This window comes from Scatophagus argus, chromosome 15, assembly GCF_020382885.2.
Source record: "Scatophagus argus isolate fScaArg1 chromosome 15, fScaArg1.pri, whole genome shotgun sequence".
Classification (NCBI taxonomy): domain Eukaryota; kingdom Metazoa; phylum Chordata; class Actinopteri; family Scatophagidae; genus Scatophagus; species Scatophagus argus.
In genome coordinates this window covers 2,382,178-2,399,061 of record NC_058507.1, presented here as the reverse complement: position 1 = coordinate 2,399,061, position 16,884 = coordinate 2,382,178, and the positions used below count along the sequence as shown (strand labels likewise).

The window sequence follows — 16,884 nt, the reverse complement described above, 5'->3', positions numbered from 1 at the left end:
ACCCTTGACTTGGATTTGGACTCAGACTCAGAAATCGGAGACGAGTCCTCAGAATTTTATTTTATTTTATGTAATATACCAGAGTAATTTGGCATAAGATAATATCTATGTTCAACATTATACAAAAATATTATTTGGATTGGACTTGACTCGGACTTGACTCGGATCAGTAGTGGACTCGACTTGGACTCGACTCTTTTCCTTTAATGACTTGGACTTGACTCAGACTCAAACAATGGGAACTCGAAACTGGACTCGGACTCGAAGTTTGGTGACTCGACTACAACACTGAGTGACTTTATACATATATTATTCACACAACATCTGTATGGCCCCCTGGTGGCTGGATGCAGTACAGCTCATGAACGCCTCCCCATCTGCCAAACTGAAAATCAGAGTACGCCTCAAATTAATTTTTCCCAAAGATTGTTTTGGGTGACAGTTGAACACTGCTCCTGATTGGCTCAAGGGGGTCATGTGGACAGGAACTCCCTTTGTGGCACCAGTGTCCCGTCTTGTACCAGATGGTGGCTGCGAAATAACAGTTTTATTATTCAGAGGAGATTAAAAAAAGGAGATTTTCTTGTCTTTTTCTTGTTCAGGCATTTAAATCTGTGATTTTTATGAAAGCAACGTCAAGACCCGAGTGTGGACAGGCTTAGTATCCCCTCGATCGTCACACTCACCTGGAATTCATAATTAATCTCAACCAGCTCCTGCAGTTCTGGGGAGTTTCCTTCAGGTCGAATGAGGCAAGAGCAGAAACACCTGTGAGCAGATTATCACATTATTGGATTATCAGAAATTAACAGATTATCAGGTCAGATATCTGATATAAAGCAGATGAAATATGAAAGCCTTTTTCGTTTTGAGATTGGAGATTTTAGTAAAAGAAGCCGATTATCTGACCCCTAAACCCTCTTTAAATTACAACGCAAAGTCGCTCTCTCTTCAAAGGTTTGATAGAACTGATAGAAAAGTTCATTCTGGTCAAATCAAGTTGATGCGTATATCAGTAGAATGTGTTAACTTCCTGAAACTGGAAATCAAACTGGCTCATTGTTGAATCGTTGAGACTTTAGAAAGATGTAGACTGACACGACACAAAAGCAAAAGAAGAAAACTCAGGTGACTTTTGAAGCTGACAGTCAGTTTCTGAACTTCTCTGAGAGGCTTCATGGGAAGAATCTGCACCACGTTCACGATCGTCCTCGGGATCTGAAACCAGGGGACGACATTCACCGACCGAAATCATGTGTAAGCAATGAAATCCCCTCTCACGCCGCATGGCTGCAGTCAATATAAAGGAGCAGGGAGCAAACTGTTTCCAACAAAGCAAAAGGGAAGGGGAGCATGAAGAAACAGCAGTTGCACAAACGCTGGCACAAAAGGTTCAACAATACGTTCACAGCTTAGGCAACACGGCTCACACACAGCATTACGTGTGCTTTTATCGCCGAATCTGACTGAATGAATAGTTTCTTAGTTGTGTATGAAAAGTGAGACTCTCGCTGTACAGCCGTGGCCTAGAGGTTGGAGAGGCGGCTTGTGATCGGAGGGTCGCCGGTTCGATTCCCCCACCGGACAGGCAGGAAAAATTCGGGTGTGGTGGAGAGATTAATATGAAAAAATTGCTCCCACTCCATTAGCTGGCTGATGTGCCCTTGAGCAAGGCACTTAACCCCCCAATATGCTGCCCACTGCTCCTGTGTGTGTTTCACTGTGTGTGCGTGTGTGTGCAACTAAGGATGGACCAAATGCAGAAGACGAATTCAGTGTGTGTATGTAAAATATATATGCTGCCAATAAAGCTGATTCTTCTTCTTCTTCTTCTTCAGTCACATTAGCGACAGGCCTGGAACTCGCCGTCTGCAGCCTCAGTTAGACAGACTGAAGCCCTGAAAATCTGCGTCTGTAAACCCTTTTGATTCAGGCTGACACCCGTTCATCCAGTAACAATGTTTCCTGGCGTGTGCGGTGAGGATTTCAGCCTTAAACTGAGTCGTACGAAACCTTACCTCGTTCATCATCACGTCGAGAGCTTCTGTCACGTGGTGAACGAAGCTGTCGGGGGAGAACATCCACTGTGGACGGTTTGAGAGGATCAGATTTGAATTCTGACGCTATTATTCCTGTCTTTTCATTATTTTTGAAATTCATTCAGCTAAAAGTTTGTGTGTTTAATATTTCTCTCCCCATTTACGCACCTAATATGTTCCTGTGCGATATTTGTTTCTGTCTCCCAAATTTAAAGAGAAAAGCAGTGCTTCTCCGATCTTTTTTGGTCAAAAGCTTCACCTGTGGCCACACATCAGTGTGAACAGCAGTGTGCTGTGCTGTGCTGTGCTGTGCTGTGCTGTGCCGTGCCGTGCTGTGCTGTGCTGTGCTGTGCTGTGCCTGAGAATACACACCACATCACTGCAGCCAGACTTAAAAAAATAACTGGAGGTCGGAAAGAACTTTCTGTGACTGCAAAGTTTGTCTTTGTCTTGCCATCAGCAAAAGCCCTCAAATGTCTCACCTCGTTCTTTACAGAAGTAAAAGTACAAATACCACACAGTAAAAATATTCCGGTACACAAGAGAAAGTCTTCGTCTTCGTAGGCAAGAGAAAGAAGACGTACAAGAAGAAGTCCTGCACTGGAAATGTTACTTTAGTGAAAGTAAAATTCAGCATTACGTTACGGCAGGTAAACTTCAATTATCATTACGTGAACTTAAGCACAGTAATACGGTTTTGGTTTTGTGTATTATAGTTCTTATGCATTTTCCTCACCACAGCTACAGCAGACGTGAGCAGCCTGGTTAAAAGAAAACTTAATGAAAATTGACGGATTATTTTTTTTATAACAGTTACCAATAACAGTTACATTTTGGGTCTACAGCTCCATGGGTTCCCATTCATTCTGGTCCACCTCATGAGCGCCCCCTACAAAACCGGAAGTTTTGAGAGCGGGAGATCTCTAGGTAAATAACATCTTTTTACATCATGTTGGTTTGGTTTGGTCTTTTAAATCTTAAAGCAAGTGCAGCTTCTTCAGTTGTTTAGATGAAAGCTGTAACATTTAGTTGACTAAGAAACTTTCTGTCAGCATGCAGGTGATGAGATTATGACTGAGTTTTCATTTTTGGGTGAACTGTTCCTTTAGTCAACTAGTCATTTGTACATCTCCATATGTTTCGTGTGAGAAAATCTTGTATGCTAATTTGTAAAAAACGCTGCCAGATAGTTTTATTTCCCTCAGTGCTGCAGTGGAGAACTTCAACGAGGACTGGAAGGTGGTGACGATGTGATTACTGTAAAAACAAAGTAAGAGTTTCTGGTTTCTGAAAAATCCAAATACGTGGCACATGTGTTCTGGTCTGAGTTTTGTTCTGTCCTGGGTGGGGGTCGTCCTGTGGAAGTCGCTCTCTTACTGTTTCCAAAGCTTCGTCGTAGGACACCATGGTTTTATCTGGATCCATTCTTAAGTTTCGGACTTCACAAAATCAATGGAATTTTGTATATGGTGGGGGGTGTTGCCCACCAAGGGAGCCAGGATGTTCGCCACGTGTTGGGCAATGTTGTAAGTGACCGAGTGAATGCTGCTGACAATGGGTCTGAGTGGAGCCCCTTCTTTATGGATTTTAGGAAGTCCATATAAGCAAGGCATAGAATCTTGCGGATAAAGACGGTGATATTGTGTTCTGTCAATAATCCCTTCTTTCTGTATATGAGTACAACTACCTCAGATCTATACCCACGTAAAGCACTTCCACGTTGTTCAGGTCAGTGCGTCTTTCACACGAGGGACTCCTGAACCGACAAAACGAAACCACGGACCCCCGTCTGGTCAGAGTTTTTGTCTTTTTGTCACAGAAAGTGTATGAAACCTGCGTCCAAACCCAGCCGCACCACCTGTCACTGTGTTACTCATGGATGGAGTCACAGTGAAGATAAGTGCTTCTACTGGATCCCCCTCAGGAACCCCACTTTGTTTGGGTGACACTCACCGGACGTGGGGACGGCGGGAGACGGAGTCGTATCCGGGCAGCTGAACGGAGGACGCAGGCGACGCTGGAGAAAATCAGTTCCCGAAACGTCCTGCTGGAAAAGCACACAGACGCATTGCCACTGTCAATGTTAGTATAACGTTGTGTTTAAAGTGACCGCAGGCCCGTTTGCTCTGACGACAGCCAAGATGCCTTCAGGGTGAATGATCTAAACTGTTAAAATGAACTCTGGCAATGTGTACAAGGGTGTGTATAGAGTCTATAAAGGCTGATGATTTTTAAACTTAACTCAGTGAGAGCCAACATTTTGCATGCACCCTCAGTTTCTCAGGTTCCCATTGATCGTGTCTGGACCTCCTGCTGTGGTCCCGCTTGACACCCACGACTGTTAATACCAGCTTCTAAATTTCTGCATCATTGTTATTACTACTACTACTACCACTATCATCTTTATTATTGCTGATACTGTTTTTTTTATAGTTACAATACTGCTGTGTCTGAGTCTGCTCTGACGTTTCTGCCTCATAAAAGGAAGTTTTTCCTCATCACAGTCGCCAAGCGCTTCCACGTGGGGGTTTTGTTGGGTTTTGTGGGGTCCGTCTCTTAAAGAGTTTGGTCTAGACCTGCTCTAAATGTCATGAGACAACTTTTGTTGTGATTTGGTGCTACATAAATAAATTGAATTGAACTGAACTGAAACCCAGACTCTCTTATGGCTGCTGATGTGCTGGCATCACTAAGTTACTGTTTCAGATTTCTTTAGATTTTTGGTTTTACACCATTTTGGGGTTGTTTTAAAGTAGAACTTAAGCCTTCTTTAGGATGAAACTTATTTTGATTGTCTTATGTGCTTAATCTTACTTATCTTGGTGTCACTGCAGATGTGTTTAAAGGCTTTCTGAGTTAATAAAAATGAATAAAAATTTTCAGGGTTGAACTTCTACGAGCAGACTGGTTTTTTTCTCCTATCATGTCACTGTTGCACACCTTCTACGACTGATCTGGACGCGGTAAGACAGGCTCGGTCCTGGTTCCTGACGGCACCCAGCACGAGTCTGAGTGCCTCGGGGTGGCAGCCATGTTTTGGAAAGAGCTGTCTCTTTAAGGCCACAACTAACCTTTATTTTCATTATTGATTAATCTGCTGATTATTTTTACAGTTAACTGATCAGTCACTGAATCTATAAAATGTTCAAAAAATGCTCATCATGGTTTCCCCAGGGAAAAAAGTAACATCTTTAAATTCCTTCTTTTTGTCCAACCAACAATCTGAAGCCCAGCGACTCCTCACTTACTAAAACCACAGAAAAGCAGCAAATCCTGACACACAAGAAGCTCGTTTAAAAATGACTGAAACTATTAAGTGATTATCAGCCAACTGTCTTTCTTAACTCTTGGCACATGCTGACGTTGGTATGACGCCTTTTAATGAATTCATTTAAAAATACGTACAATCAGTGGAATTAATACACACTGATTGAATAAAACAGATGTAAAATGTAGCTGCATTCATGGCTGAGATCAGATAAAAATCCACATGATGTGTCCACACCCTCAGGTTGTTTTACTGTCAGTTTTGTACTGTCAAACTCGTGTTTACATTCCCATCCATTCATTCACGTTGCTCAGAGTGACTCGAAGGCTGTGAAGGCTGTTTTCACCTCGACTGGAGCTAAACACTAAAATGATGTTGAACGTTTACCTGCGTGAAATCTTCTTCCCTCAGTACGCAGCCTGCGAGCCAGAGGAGAAATAATAACAAATGATAAAGTTTCAGATGCTGTGTGGACACGTTTGTTCAGATCCACCCTGCAGACGAGCTGGCAGGCTGTAAAACAGCCAACTAAAATAGTTGTTTTCAGTTAACACAATACAAAGAAGAGCTGCTGTCACATCCCAGCAGTCTGCTTACCGTCTGCATGACGTGTGGCCAACATGCAGATACAGGACAAACAGCACAGGGGACAACATGGACGACATGGTGTCCACACAAAGACAGAATCACAGAGAGAATGCCGGTTCGAAGCTTTATTAGAGTCACACAACCTTCTGATTAGGATTATCTCTGAACTTTGAAGTGCCAGCACAGGTTTGCCTGCAGTGATATTCTGCAGATAATCGTTTGGTAATAACAAGCTTGTAAAATCCAAATGAAAACGTCAGCTCAGTTTGTTCACTGGCGTGTAGCTTCACTTAAAGTTTACAAAGAGAGAAAACACCAAGTGAGGATTGGATATTTGTACACACTGACAGGTTTAGGTTTTGTGCCTGTTGTTTATTATGTGCCTGCACGGGTCATAATTCAGTATAGTCAAAGTCCTTGGTTTCATCTCTGACTGTAAGGTTGTGATCTCCATTGACGTGTGTTCTATAATGGCTCCTTTTGAGGTTCTTTTCAAATAGTTTACTATGAAATAAAATGAAAATATGACGTTGGTGAAATGGTGAAATGAAATAAAATGAAGTTGTTTTCTTACCGCGGGGTCACGACGTCGTTGTTGGGGGTCACGCGGGCGGGGGGGGCGCGCACCTCCGGTGTGCGTGCGTGTGCGCGCGCATGTATGTTTTCACTATTTTCAGGTTTGCTCCTGCTGAAGGTAAACAAATGGACTTAGCGGCGGTTTGCGGTAAAAACATGAAAAATGTGATCGAAGATCGCGGATTAAAGCGAGTAAAATGCCCAGACAGAAGAGAAGATATACTGTACGGTTCCCTCCTGTGAGTATTAACTTTATTCTGCGACGTTAAAGCTGTTAAAACGACAGATGAAACCACAAGCTAACGGCTAGCTTCGTTCATGTAGCATGGAGTGTACCCGCCGCTTTCACGGGCTGTCGAAAATCTGGCCCTCGCCTTCCTGACAAAGTGGTAAACTCTACGCCTGTCAAGCGTGTTTTCAGCGGTTTTTCTCAGTGAGGACAACACGGAGGTTGAGTTAACAGCTTGTAGTAGAACTAAAGGTGAACATACCCAACATTCAGATGCTAGAAAAAATACTTGATAGATGAGATATAGGCTACTCGGCTCTGGTCCTGTTTGGATGAAACCTAAGTCAAATTTAACCCTGTAAAAAGAAAAAAAACCCTTCAAAATTGATGGAAAAGAAAGAAACAGGAAGTAAAAGAACAATACAGGAAGGGAAAGACACGGATCAGAAGCGAAGTGAACAGATTCAGATGTGAGTTATAATTGGTCTGACACTGAATAACCGTAGGAAGCAGTGGATCACGAGGAGCACCTGAATGCAGCAGCTGAACTTGTATGCCATCTCTCTATGTTTTGTAAGGGGTGAAATCTTTGTTTGTCTGGTTGTTTTCTTCCAGAGTCGCATCAAAAAGATCATGCAGAAGGACGCAGAGGTGGGGAGGATTGCCATGGCGGTTCCTGTGATCATCTGTATCCTTTAAACACGTCTGAGCAGACAGAAGTTCCTGCTCAGCCCTCTGGAGGCTTTTAGGCTTTTAATTCAACTCTCATCCATCTGGTCTGCAGCCCTCCAAGGCAAAGGAAGACACCAGCTGCTCTGTTTAATGCACTGCTGCTTTACAACGAGGCACTGATTAACAAAAAAGAGCTGCAACAATAAACAGTAAATCAAAATGTACCTGCAGGTGATACAATCTGTTTTTCTGCTGAAATCAGGATCAGAATACTTTACTGATCGCTGGGGGAAACTGGGTAATGAAGGGGGATGCGTTAAGGCTGTGAAGTCCTGAACTGCAGCGATCAGCTCGGGCCCTGGAAATGTTCCTGAAGTGTCTGCTGACCAAAACCTGCCTGATAACTCAGTCAAAGCTCAGCAGCGTCGTGTCTGTCGCTCATATGTAAGTGGTTCCTCCTTCGCTCAAGTGCGCCCGACCTAATCTGGACCCGGGAACGCAAGAAACCTCGTCTGACTCAGAGCGACTGGCACGAGCAGACCGGCAGTCACTGCAGTCTGTGTTCTTCCTTCTTCTTCTTTACGTTATGTTTACCGTCAGTTTGTGTTGTCCTGTAGGAAGCAATGCATCGAGTCAGAGGAGCTCTTTGACTTCCTCAAGGGCCTGGCGGAGCGAGCCACGTCTACGGCAGCCCAGAAGGACAACAGAGGGATGGGCATGTGGCCGTTGTACAGGTAGACACCACAACATTTCTGTTTTAGCACTGAGGCAACAGGCTGCCGTCTCAGGCTTTAAGGCAGGAAGAGTCAAACATTTTTGCAAGTGAGGTAAAAGCCACATTACGTTATTTTGCTTTGAAATGCTGTTTGCACGTTGTCTTCAGTGACAAAGCTCACTTAAAGCTCACTTAAAGCTCACTAAGCCTGCAGTGTTTATCTTCCATACTAATTTATAGATTAATCAGACATTAAATGTTTAATTGGCTTTGAGTATCTCGTAGTTTCAGCTCTCACTCTTATTTTACATGATGTTTTTTCTAGGACCACACGACATGAAACTTCTGCTAAAAAAGCGTCTGACGTGGTGGAGACGGCGGCGCGGTCGAGGCTCGACTCCGTGGACATCGACTCCACGTCCAGCGTACGTGTCCCACAGCCGAAGACTCGCACTCGTTACCCTTTGATGTGTTTTAACTTCTCTCACGGACACAAGGACGCAGATCCCGAGGAGATCCCGAGTGTCCGTCACCAGAGCTGGTCCTGTAACTCAGCAAGAAGTTACAACAGCGCCCCCGTGAGGCTGCAGTGTTCATTACACCCTAGAAAACAAATCTCAGTTATGGGTTTGTACATCCTTTCCTCGCTTCCTCTCCTCGCATCTCAGTCTTTCCTAGCTGAGATTTGAGTGAAGGAGGTGAGGATGAGACTGAAGGACACAGAAGTCGAGGCGAAAGGAGAAAATGTCACGAAGGAGTGCAGTCAGAGCCATTTGGTTCATCCGTTAGGCCAAATTTAAAGAATTTCCCTTCGGGGATAAATAAAGGAATTCTGATTCTGATTCTGAAAACATTCTGCTTTCATTCTGACCCACAATGCTTTGCATGGCGAGTGATTGCGTAACATCAGCTGCCCCGACAGAAAGATGACATCACGCTGAGGTGTAAAGCTGCAATATTGCAAAAGTGCATGTTTTTTCTTTTCAGTTCAAATTCAGGAGTCTTAACGGAGCGTCAGGACTCAACGTGAAGCCTCAGTTGTGCAACAGCATGTAGTTTGAATGTGCTGTGATGCTGGCTGGAGGAGACGAGGAGGCAGAGAAATGAGAGGAGCTCCGTGTGATGGAGCACAAACGTGGAGACTAATTTCAGATTCTTTGATTTTGGGGTTAAAAAACGTAACGTTTGACCCGCAGCCATGTTGTTCGCTGAACTGAAAGGGGTTTAATTTATTTTATTTATCTGCTGTGGGACGAGCAGACGAGAGAAAAGCAACACTGATCACACGCGACTCTTTTTGCTCCGTTTGTTGCAGGAGTCGGAGCTTTTCATCTGCTTGTGACGGCGACCGTTCGGCCAGAGGAAGGAGCTGCAGCACATCCGTTCATCCTGTCACTTCTGTTTCAGAGTTTCTCTTTGTTTAAACTCGCCCGGGTCACCGTTTTGGTGGGTGTTGTTGTTTTAGGGGGAAAAAAAAACATTTGAGTTACACATTTAAGAGCTTCGCCTGCCAGCTTTTCTATTTTCTTTGGAAGAAAAGTTTAGTATTGAATCCCTTTTTGTTTGTACCAGATGGGCATTAGAACGGAGAAAATACGGACTTCAGACTTTTCAAGTCTAAAGCTTTTTTGTGGTTCAAGCTGTTTGCTTCAAATTTTTGTTTTGTAGTTGAATTGAAAATAAACGTTTGCCCTGATTGATGGCTAAGACGTCACGTCTCCCAGTTTGTTACGCATCACCGAGTCTCCGCTTGCTTTCTTTCAAGCATTTAATTTTGAAGCACTTGTAGATGGACGTCTTAAAGACAGTAAACATTCATGTTAAATGTGATCGAACTGCAAATAAACGAGTTCATTTCAGCGCCTGTGATTTGACAGATTTAATGCGAAGAAGATAAAAGATGTGCTCACATAAATAAAAACAAATAAAGAGCATACAGGTTTTGGTTTATTCCAACCAACTCGGATTTTTTACATCATGAAGGAATGAAATGATGAATAAATAGATGCATTTTGTTCTGCAAACTGTTTACTGGAAATGTACATTTTGAAGCCAAATATAGCAAAACGTCTCGAGATGCTACGCCAGCTACCTGCACAAGGAACCGAACCTTTTCATGTTGCGACACCGACTGAACGTTGGTGTTCGTGCTGAAGGTCTGATCTGATCACAGACAGGCAGACGCTGAAACCGTGCATGAAATCAGGTCTCCAATACAGTACGGTAAAGCTATAAGTGACAAACTTCACGAGTAAAGCTGAGATCCAGTAGTCATTCCTCCCTCCGGCAGTTTGAAATTAGAAACTAAACATGCATGTCTGCTCAAAGCATCTTCACTACAGTTACACTTGAAAAGAGTAAAATAAGTAAAAAAAAAAAAAAAATTTCAATGGAAATTTCTTCTTTTCAAATAAAAGAAAAACAACATTTATTTTAACTCTTGCAGTAATTACATATTTATAGAAGTGGGGGCCAATAAGCTCTAGTGGTTCTATAGATTCTTTGCTTTATTCCATTTTCCATCCACAGTCCCAAAGGCACAGTCCACTTCACGTTCCTCTGAACGACTGACCAAAAACACTGGTGGGAGAAACCGAGATTTAAATATGTTCAAAACTTAAAAACATACACATACACAGACGGGTGGCAGATCGGCCTTCACTTATTTTGTCTCTTTTCGTTAACTCGTGCTATGAGTTTACAACGGGGACGTCTCGTGGCAGATCGGAGGACAAGTTTAAAAACTCAGAACGGAAAAGAAAACAGAACTACGGTGGGGCCGTCTTCAGAAGAGTCGGGCTCCGTAGCCAAAAGTCTGTTTAATAGCCTCAAAGTAGTATCTCTTCCAGCCCTCTTTCGTCCGCTCCTCCTCGCTGTTCGGCACGCCTCGACACTCCACCTTCAGCTCCGTCTCGCTGCTCCGGTCCAGGAAAGTCATCGTGATTGTGGCGTAATGCTCTGTGGAGCGGAGACGAGACCACACGTTAACGCGAAGCGTCTGAAGACGTGCGGCGAGTTGTTCTAAAGGTTCTACGTTCCCTCATTGCCGAGGAACACAACTCTGAGTGTGCAGGACACGACATCAACTTTTCTTATCCACTAATGTGAGAGCTTCACTCTGTCGTCCAGCAATCACAAGCTGCTCGTTATTATTACCCATCTGTCTGATCAATCATATACTCGTAGTCTGAATGTCAAAAATATCATCAATATTTTGTTAAGCCAGCAATCACAAATGTTTTATATGGAAATATGGAAAACAAAGTGTTCATACCAGCCTCTTTTAACAAACAACTTGTTTTAGCAGTTGAAGTTTGTTTGAATGGATAAACCTAAAATGTTTGTCCAAATCACATTTAATGTTTTGTGGCACACAGCCTATTAAATCACATAAATCCACTTACCGCAGGGCCAGTTGTTAAACCTCCACTTCATGACTATTTTCTCATCAGGCACCTGGTGGACAGAGGATTCACGTTAGGAGAAATTATCCACTTCAAATCAAAGTAAATCTTGAACCGCTGACACGAGTGGAAATAATCCGGATTTGTTTTATGGTGTAAAAGGTTGAGTCTTACCAGCTCTGTGAATTCGCCGAAAACGTTTCCTTCTAGAAGACGAAACTTTCCGCCCCTTTCGCCGTCCACTGTGGCAGGAGCGTGTGTGAACGCCTGGACCATCTGCACACGGATAAACAAAACTTTCAACACACAGCCAGAATCAAACACTGACATGTGCTTCGTAAGGAGCTCAGACCTGCTGACATCCACACAGGTGTGAACGCACCCAGGACACACTGACATCAGGTCAGTCAGACCACGTTCACAGGTGGCCTGGGCCACATTTGACCACTTTTATTTTTCTTTTTAATGCCTAATGGACCACAGTGAAGGACCACCTACTCAACCGACGTAACGACATGATTCTGATTTCCGTTTGGTTGGACATTTTTGTTGCCCAGACTCCCTTTAAAATACTTCAGAAATGTTGTGAAAAGCTGTTTAAGACAAATTACTGATTATTTGGGCCTTTGTGTAATCTAAGCACATGCCACACATTAAATAATCTCTTTCTCTGTGGAAAAAAAACGATCACATGTGGTCACTCAAGATGCATGTTGAGGTTCATTCTAGTCCCAGGTGTGAAGCGACAGGTGCGGAGCTGTCAAGCCAAGACCCTGCTTAATGCCAGGTGTGAACAGCCTCTTGTTCAGCTGTACACATCAGACAGAATACGGTGGACATTTGTTGAAGCCTGAAGCAAAGCAGGGTCAGGTAGAGCAGGTAAACAGGTGAGGCTCACCTCCTGGTTCAGGAAGACCCTGTAGAGGTCAGCTGGTGAAGTGAGGAACGTTTCTTTCAAGCTGAATTTGCAGGTGGGGATCTTGACGCCGGCGTTGACTGGAGCAGCTGTGCTGCTTGAGGAGGAAATCTGTTCCAACGAGAACAAAAGTCTGGTGAGGGGAGATCTGCTGCACTGCCGCAAGGAAAACACTGGCGCTTCCTGACTGTTACAGTAAATAATTTAGAGATTTGTCTGAAACTGTGAAACGTAGCTGCTGGCTGGAGATGTTCTGTAAGCGAGTGTCAGGACGAACCCGAGTTTTATCCAGCTTGGCTTTGGACTGCGATGTGGACTCAGGCTTGGCCACACCGTTGGCTGTCGGCAGGATCATCCCCTGTGTGAACTCTGCAACAACAACAAAACACAACTCAGATCAAAACGCAGCTTCCTCTTCATCTTCACTGAATTTCAAGCATTTCTATGAACACCCAAATACAACAAAAGTCAACTTTGAAACCAATACAAAGGGTTTAATATTTGAGGGTGTTGATCCTCAGTTTTGTTAAAACTAATTCTACTATTCACAGGTCAGCGTCAGCAAAGTTCGTGGATTTTGTCATACATAAGAAATTTAATACCATTTCTGTTATTTTAACCCAGTGTTTCCACACAGCATTTTTAAACTCATTAAAATACAGGCTTGTTGGGGTTTAAACAGTAAACACAGGAAATTCAAAGACAGAGCTTTTGAGTTATGGTGGCAAGTTGACCCGTTTTCTGTCTGTCGGTCCTTTAAGGTTTCACTCACCTGTTTTTAAGAACCCAACGTAGCTTCCCAGGGCGTCGCGGATTTTATCAGCTCCTTTTGTCTTCATCAGGCTGATTAATGGCGTCTCAGGTTCGTCTTTATTCAGTGATATAGAAATCTGCACAAAGATCACAGGACGGGTCATCACCACACTGTTCCTCCATCACTCGGTCAGTTAGAAATCAGTTTACATGAGTTCTACAGCGAGACTTACATCAAGATCGTCCATGTCGTTCTCATCAGACAGGTTTGGAACTTCAATTGTTCCTTTATATTTGACTCCAGCTTTCGACTTTCCTGGTAAAACACAGAGGATACGGATGTCAGCAGCCTCAAACAGTGCAGAAAATAGCAAAAGCAAATCTCCTTTTGATCGGCTATTGAGTTACTGTCCTTTTCTATCTTAACAATCATTTGTGGTGGAAACGAGCGCGACGGCAGGCAGGTGACATTAGTTTCCTCCTGTCTCATCTGTAATCGTGCAGCAGTGACACTGCTGTCAGCAGACGAATGACCAGTTTTACACAAACACATTCAACTTAACTGCCCAAAAAACAACAAAGTCAACAGACAGCCTCAGCCTTGTTCTTACCAGTCCAGGTAGCTTTCAGGTTCCATTCATAAAAGAAAATAAGCTTCCCTTTGCGGTTGTTAATCGAGGCCTCTCCATCCAACTTGCTGACTTCGGTCACCTCGCAGCTCCCCTCGTCGTTCTCCACACTCACCCCGAGGAGCAGGGATTTTAATTTGTCTGACGACCAGTTTGTCGCATCTCGTTCGGTCCTGCAAAGACCAGTGGAGACCACAATGACAAGAGACAACATACAAACAGGTAAACAACACAAATCTACACCTTCTGTTCCTTGAGTATTTACACTGTCACACTGACGTGTGTCAGTCTTTTCTGTTCTCGGTGCCCGTCGTGTTTCATGTTTCAGTGAGATGACAAATGAGTTACCACTGAGTACACTCTATTCATGACACAACATCCTGAGATCACCTTGCGTCTTGGGGCAACTCTGAGATTTGTCGAGTGTACACACGACGATACCCCCAACAGCAGCATAAAGATTAATATGTAATCAGTATATAAGTAACCTGTGGAAATCTGAATACTTATGGTCTCTTATATACTAATGTTTCGCTCTCACATCAAGATAGAAACAACTGTAGGAACACCAAAATCTCGATCTACTCAAACATTTCAGAGAGCAGCTACATTTTACAGTCGCTCTGTAAACGGAGCTAACTTAGACTGTGGTCTCTTATGTATTGACATCAGTTTCTTTACCATTTTAGTACATTTTAAAGTCATTTATAACACCGAGACACGTGGGATGTAACGGACAGTTTTGTTAACCACCACCGACGGCTAACGACCTGACTGCATGCATCTGAAGCTACAGCTGCGTTAGCTGGCTACAGGCGAGGCTAACTTGAAACCGAGCTTAAGGTTAGCTTAAATACGTTCCCCAAATGTGAAAATTTACTTTAATAACACACTCGGGGCTGTTTATTAGCCTAACCGTTACAATAACCGGTCTGCACAGTGAATCAAAAGCCGAAAGAACAGCTGTAGCTTGACATAAATACGAGCCGAATTTGTGATGTTAGCATTAGCGGGATAGCTAGCAGTCAATGTCCTTTCATCAAATCTCACCAGTGCCAATTATTGACGTTAGTCGCATCGGCTCTCTCCTCTACAATCCAACGAGGGTCTCCTTCTCCCCACTTAGCCATCTGGCCAGCTAAATTATTTTGATAAATGTGTAAATATGTAACGTGTTCTGCAGAGAGCAGGACTGTTTGCCGGTGACTGTCCGGTGCACGTTGTTTCTAGAAACCTCTAGCTGCCCCTGCATTTATCCGCCGTGCACAGAAATTGCTGGAAACGGAACCTTGTGGAACGAGTGTAACCCCGGAAGTTATTATCTGAAGCAAACTTCCGCGTTGAGAACGAGGACCTCTGGAAAGACGGAAAACTTTAGAAAGAACACCGAAACCAAGATATAAGCAGTGGTTGTTTGTTTTTTTAACTTTTATCATTAAAGCGTCCATTTTTTGTTCTTTCAAAGATACGCAGAAGGACAGTCGAACATTTTTCATCCCAGCAACACTTTAACATTAAAGTGTTGTATTCTGAGGCTAATGCTAATCTCTTTCACAAGATACATTTTACTGGTTGATACAAATTAGTGCTTTGTGAAAAGTACAAGTAAAGCCGAAACGATTACTCGATCAGTCAGTAAGTTAACCGACAGAAAAAAAGAACCTGCAACTGCAACTATGAATTAAGAGAAAAGAATCATGGCGGATTAAAGTAAATGTTTGGTGAATGATTAGGAACTTTTTATTATTTCACCTGTTGTGAATATATTTTTTGCACTTATAATTTTTCCTCATTTAACTCCTGCATTAAAATAACTAAATAAAAATTCCAGAGTGTGTCCTAAATGGCGGTGAGCGAGTGTGCCATTTGGAGGTGATGGAGTATTTGCTCTCTCTCTTCATCTGTAATAAATCTGTGTGTTCAGTGTGTCTCTGTTAGACTGCTTCATAATGCAGCACACACACTTTAAGTGGCAGAAAGGTCTGGGCTGCAGGCAGGTCAGTCTTGTACCTGCACATGCAGAATATGTCTTGTCTTACGCAGGGACATCCATGCAAAGACGTCATCTGGTCATCAACACATGTTGCTCATAAACCCGTGTGTACCTTTGAACATTAATGGTGCCTTCACAGATGTGTAATTTACACATGCCATAGGCACTAACGCACCCCCATAACCTCACAGATGCTGGCTTTTGGACTTTGCGCTGGTTAAAATCTAGAGGGTCCTTCTGCTGTTTAGCCTACACGATAAGATCAAATACTGTGCATGATTTCCAGAAACAATTTGAAACGTGGACTCGTCACGCCACAGCACTCTGAGAAACCTGTGGTGCTTCTGGATGTTGTTCACACATGGCTTTTGATTTGCACTCGTAAATGCAGCACTGAACTTTACCAACAATGTAGAAGATTTTCTAGATTATCTGATTAAAAAAAAAAAAAAAATAAATCATAGTAATTTAAATTCTAGATGGGAGTTGTGGTTATTCTGTTCCACAGCAGTTTTTCACAAAGTGGTGAGCTTGGAACCATCCTGGCTAATGATTATAGCATCAACTTTTTCATTATTAAAATTTGTGTAAACATCTACTTAATGTGACGCCAGCAGCATGTTTCAAACCAGGTGGGACAGGAGCAATAAAAGACCGAGCAGGCTGTGCGCTGCTCAAAAAACACCTGCTTGGAAGATTCCACAGGTAACCTTGTGAACAGGTGATGGTATCATGATTGGCTGTATAAATGATATTACTGCACATGCTCGGGAATACTGCGGAACTGTTATTAGCAAACATAGTTCATTTGCAAATGATGCATTCTGTTTTTATCTATGTTTTAAACAGAATCACCCTTTTTTGTGTGTGTGATTAAGCCTTTTAGCATTTACAGTCAGGTTTGTTAAATATTCAGTATTCAAAGCAGTACGCATCCGTGGTATGGTCTGAGTACGTTAGGCTCTTTATGTGGTAACTGAGTATTTTTACAGTGAAATATTGCAAGTGGTGAAAAAAGTAATCATAGTCTCGACAAGTCAATGTCCTTCAAATGTATTATCAGCAAAATGCACTTTCAACGGCCTTGTAAAGGTAAAGTAAG

General features: G+C 43.0%; 2 protein-coding genes and 1 long non-coding RNA gene across 4 annotated transcripts; 1 reads left to right on the top strand and 2 right to left on the bottom strand.

Annotated features, from left to right (window-relative positions):
• Positions 1-40: 40 nt before the first annotated feature.
• LOC124071671 lies at positions 41-5,909 on the bottom strand. Its single transcript, XR_006845359.1, has 4 exons — positions 5,695-5,909; positions 3,993-4,086; positions 687-768; positions 41-531 (listed from the first exon to the last, which is right to left on the bottom strand). It is a non-coding gene; the product is annotated as an uncharacterized LOC124071671 (long non-coding RNA).
• Positions 5,910-6,552: 643 nt separating this feature from the next.
• LOC124072116 (dr1-associated corepressor) lies at positions 6,553-10,471 on the top strand. Of its 2 annotated transcripts, XM_046413300.1 has the most exons (7): positions 6,556-6,710; positions 6,796-6,952; positions 7,316-7,388; positions 7,723-7,816; positions 7,990-8,106; positions 8,413-8,512; positions 9,403-10,471. In XM_046413300.1, the coding sequence occupies exons 3-7, from the start codon at positions 7,334-7,336 to the stop codon at positions 9,427-9,429; spliced, it is 393 nt and encodes a 130-aa protein (XP_046269256.1). In that variant the 5' UTR covers positions 6,556-6,710; positions 6,796-6,952; positions 7,316-7,333; the 3' UTR covers positions 9,430-10,471. The 2 variants fall into 2 exon arrangements, with proteins under 2 accessions (XP_046269255.1, XP_046269256.1); XM_046413299.1 differs by lacking the exon at positions 6,796-6,952 and having other exon boundaries at positions 6,553-6,710.
• Positions 10,017-15,084, bottom strand: LOC124072115 (activator of 90 kDa heat shock protein ATPase homolog 1-like). Its single transcript, XM_046413298.1, has 9 exons — positions 14,840-15,084; positions 13,772-13,962; positions 13,394-13,476; positions 13,180-13,297; positions 12,685-12,776; positions 12,390-12,518; positions 11,666-11,767; positions 11,492-11,543; positions 10,017-11,045 (listed from the first exon to the last, which is right to left on the bottom strand). The coding sequence occupies exons 1-9, from the start codon at positions 14,917-14,919 to the stop codon at positions 10,873-10,875; spliced, it is 1,020 nt and encodes a 339-aa protein (XP_046269254.1). The 5' UTR covers positions 14,920-15,084; the 3' UTR covers positions 10,017-10,872.
• Between the last annotated feature and the right edge of the window lie 1,800 nt (positions 15,085-16,884).

Bases quoted from the DNA above. Each gene is read 5' to 3' on its own strand.
- LOC124072115 (XM_046413298.1), bottom strand. From the start codon at position 14,919: ATGGCTAAGTGGGGAGAAGGAGACCCTCGTTGGATTGTAGAGGAGAGA. The intron at 13,477-13,771 runs GTAAGAACAAGG...GTGTTTTACCAG, and splicing joins CCTGAAAGCTACCTGGACTG to GAAAGTCGAAAGCTGGAGTC. The intron at 11,768-12,389 runs GTGAGCCTCACC...ATCCGTGTGCAG, and splicing joins GGGTCTTCCTGAACCAGGAG to ATGGTCCAGGCGTTCACACA.
- LOC124072116 (XM_046413299.1), top strand. From the start codon at position 6,669: ATGCCCAGACAGAAGAGAAGATATACTGTACGGTTCCCTCCT. The intron at 8,107-8,412 runs GTAGACACCACA...TGTTTTTTCTAG, and splicing joins GGCATGTGGCCGTTGTACAG to GACCACACGACATGAAACTT. The intron at 8,513-9,402 runs GTACGTGTCCCA...CGTTTGTTGCAG, and splicing joins ACATCGACTCCACGTCCAGC to GAGTCGGAGCTTTTCATCTG.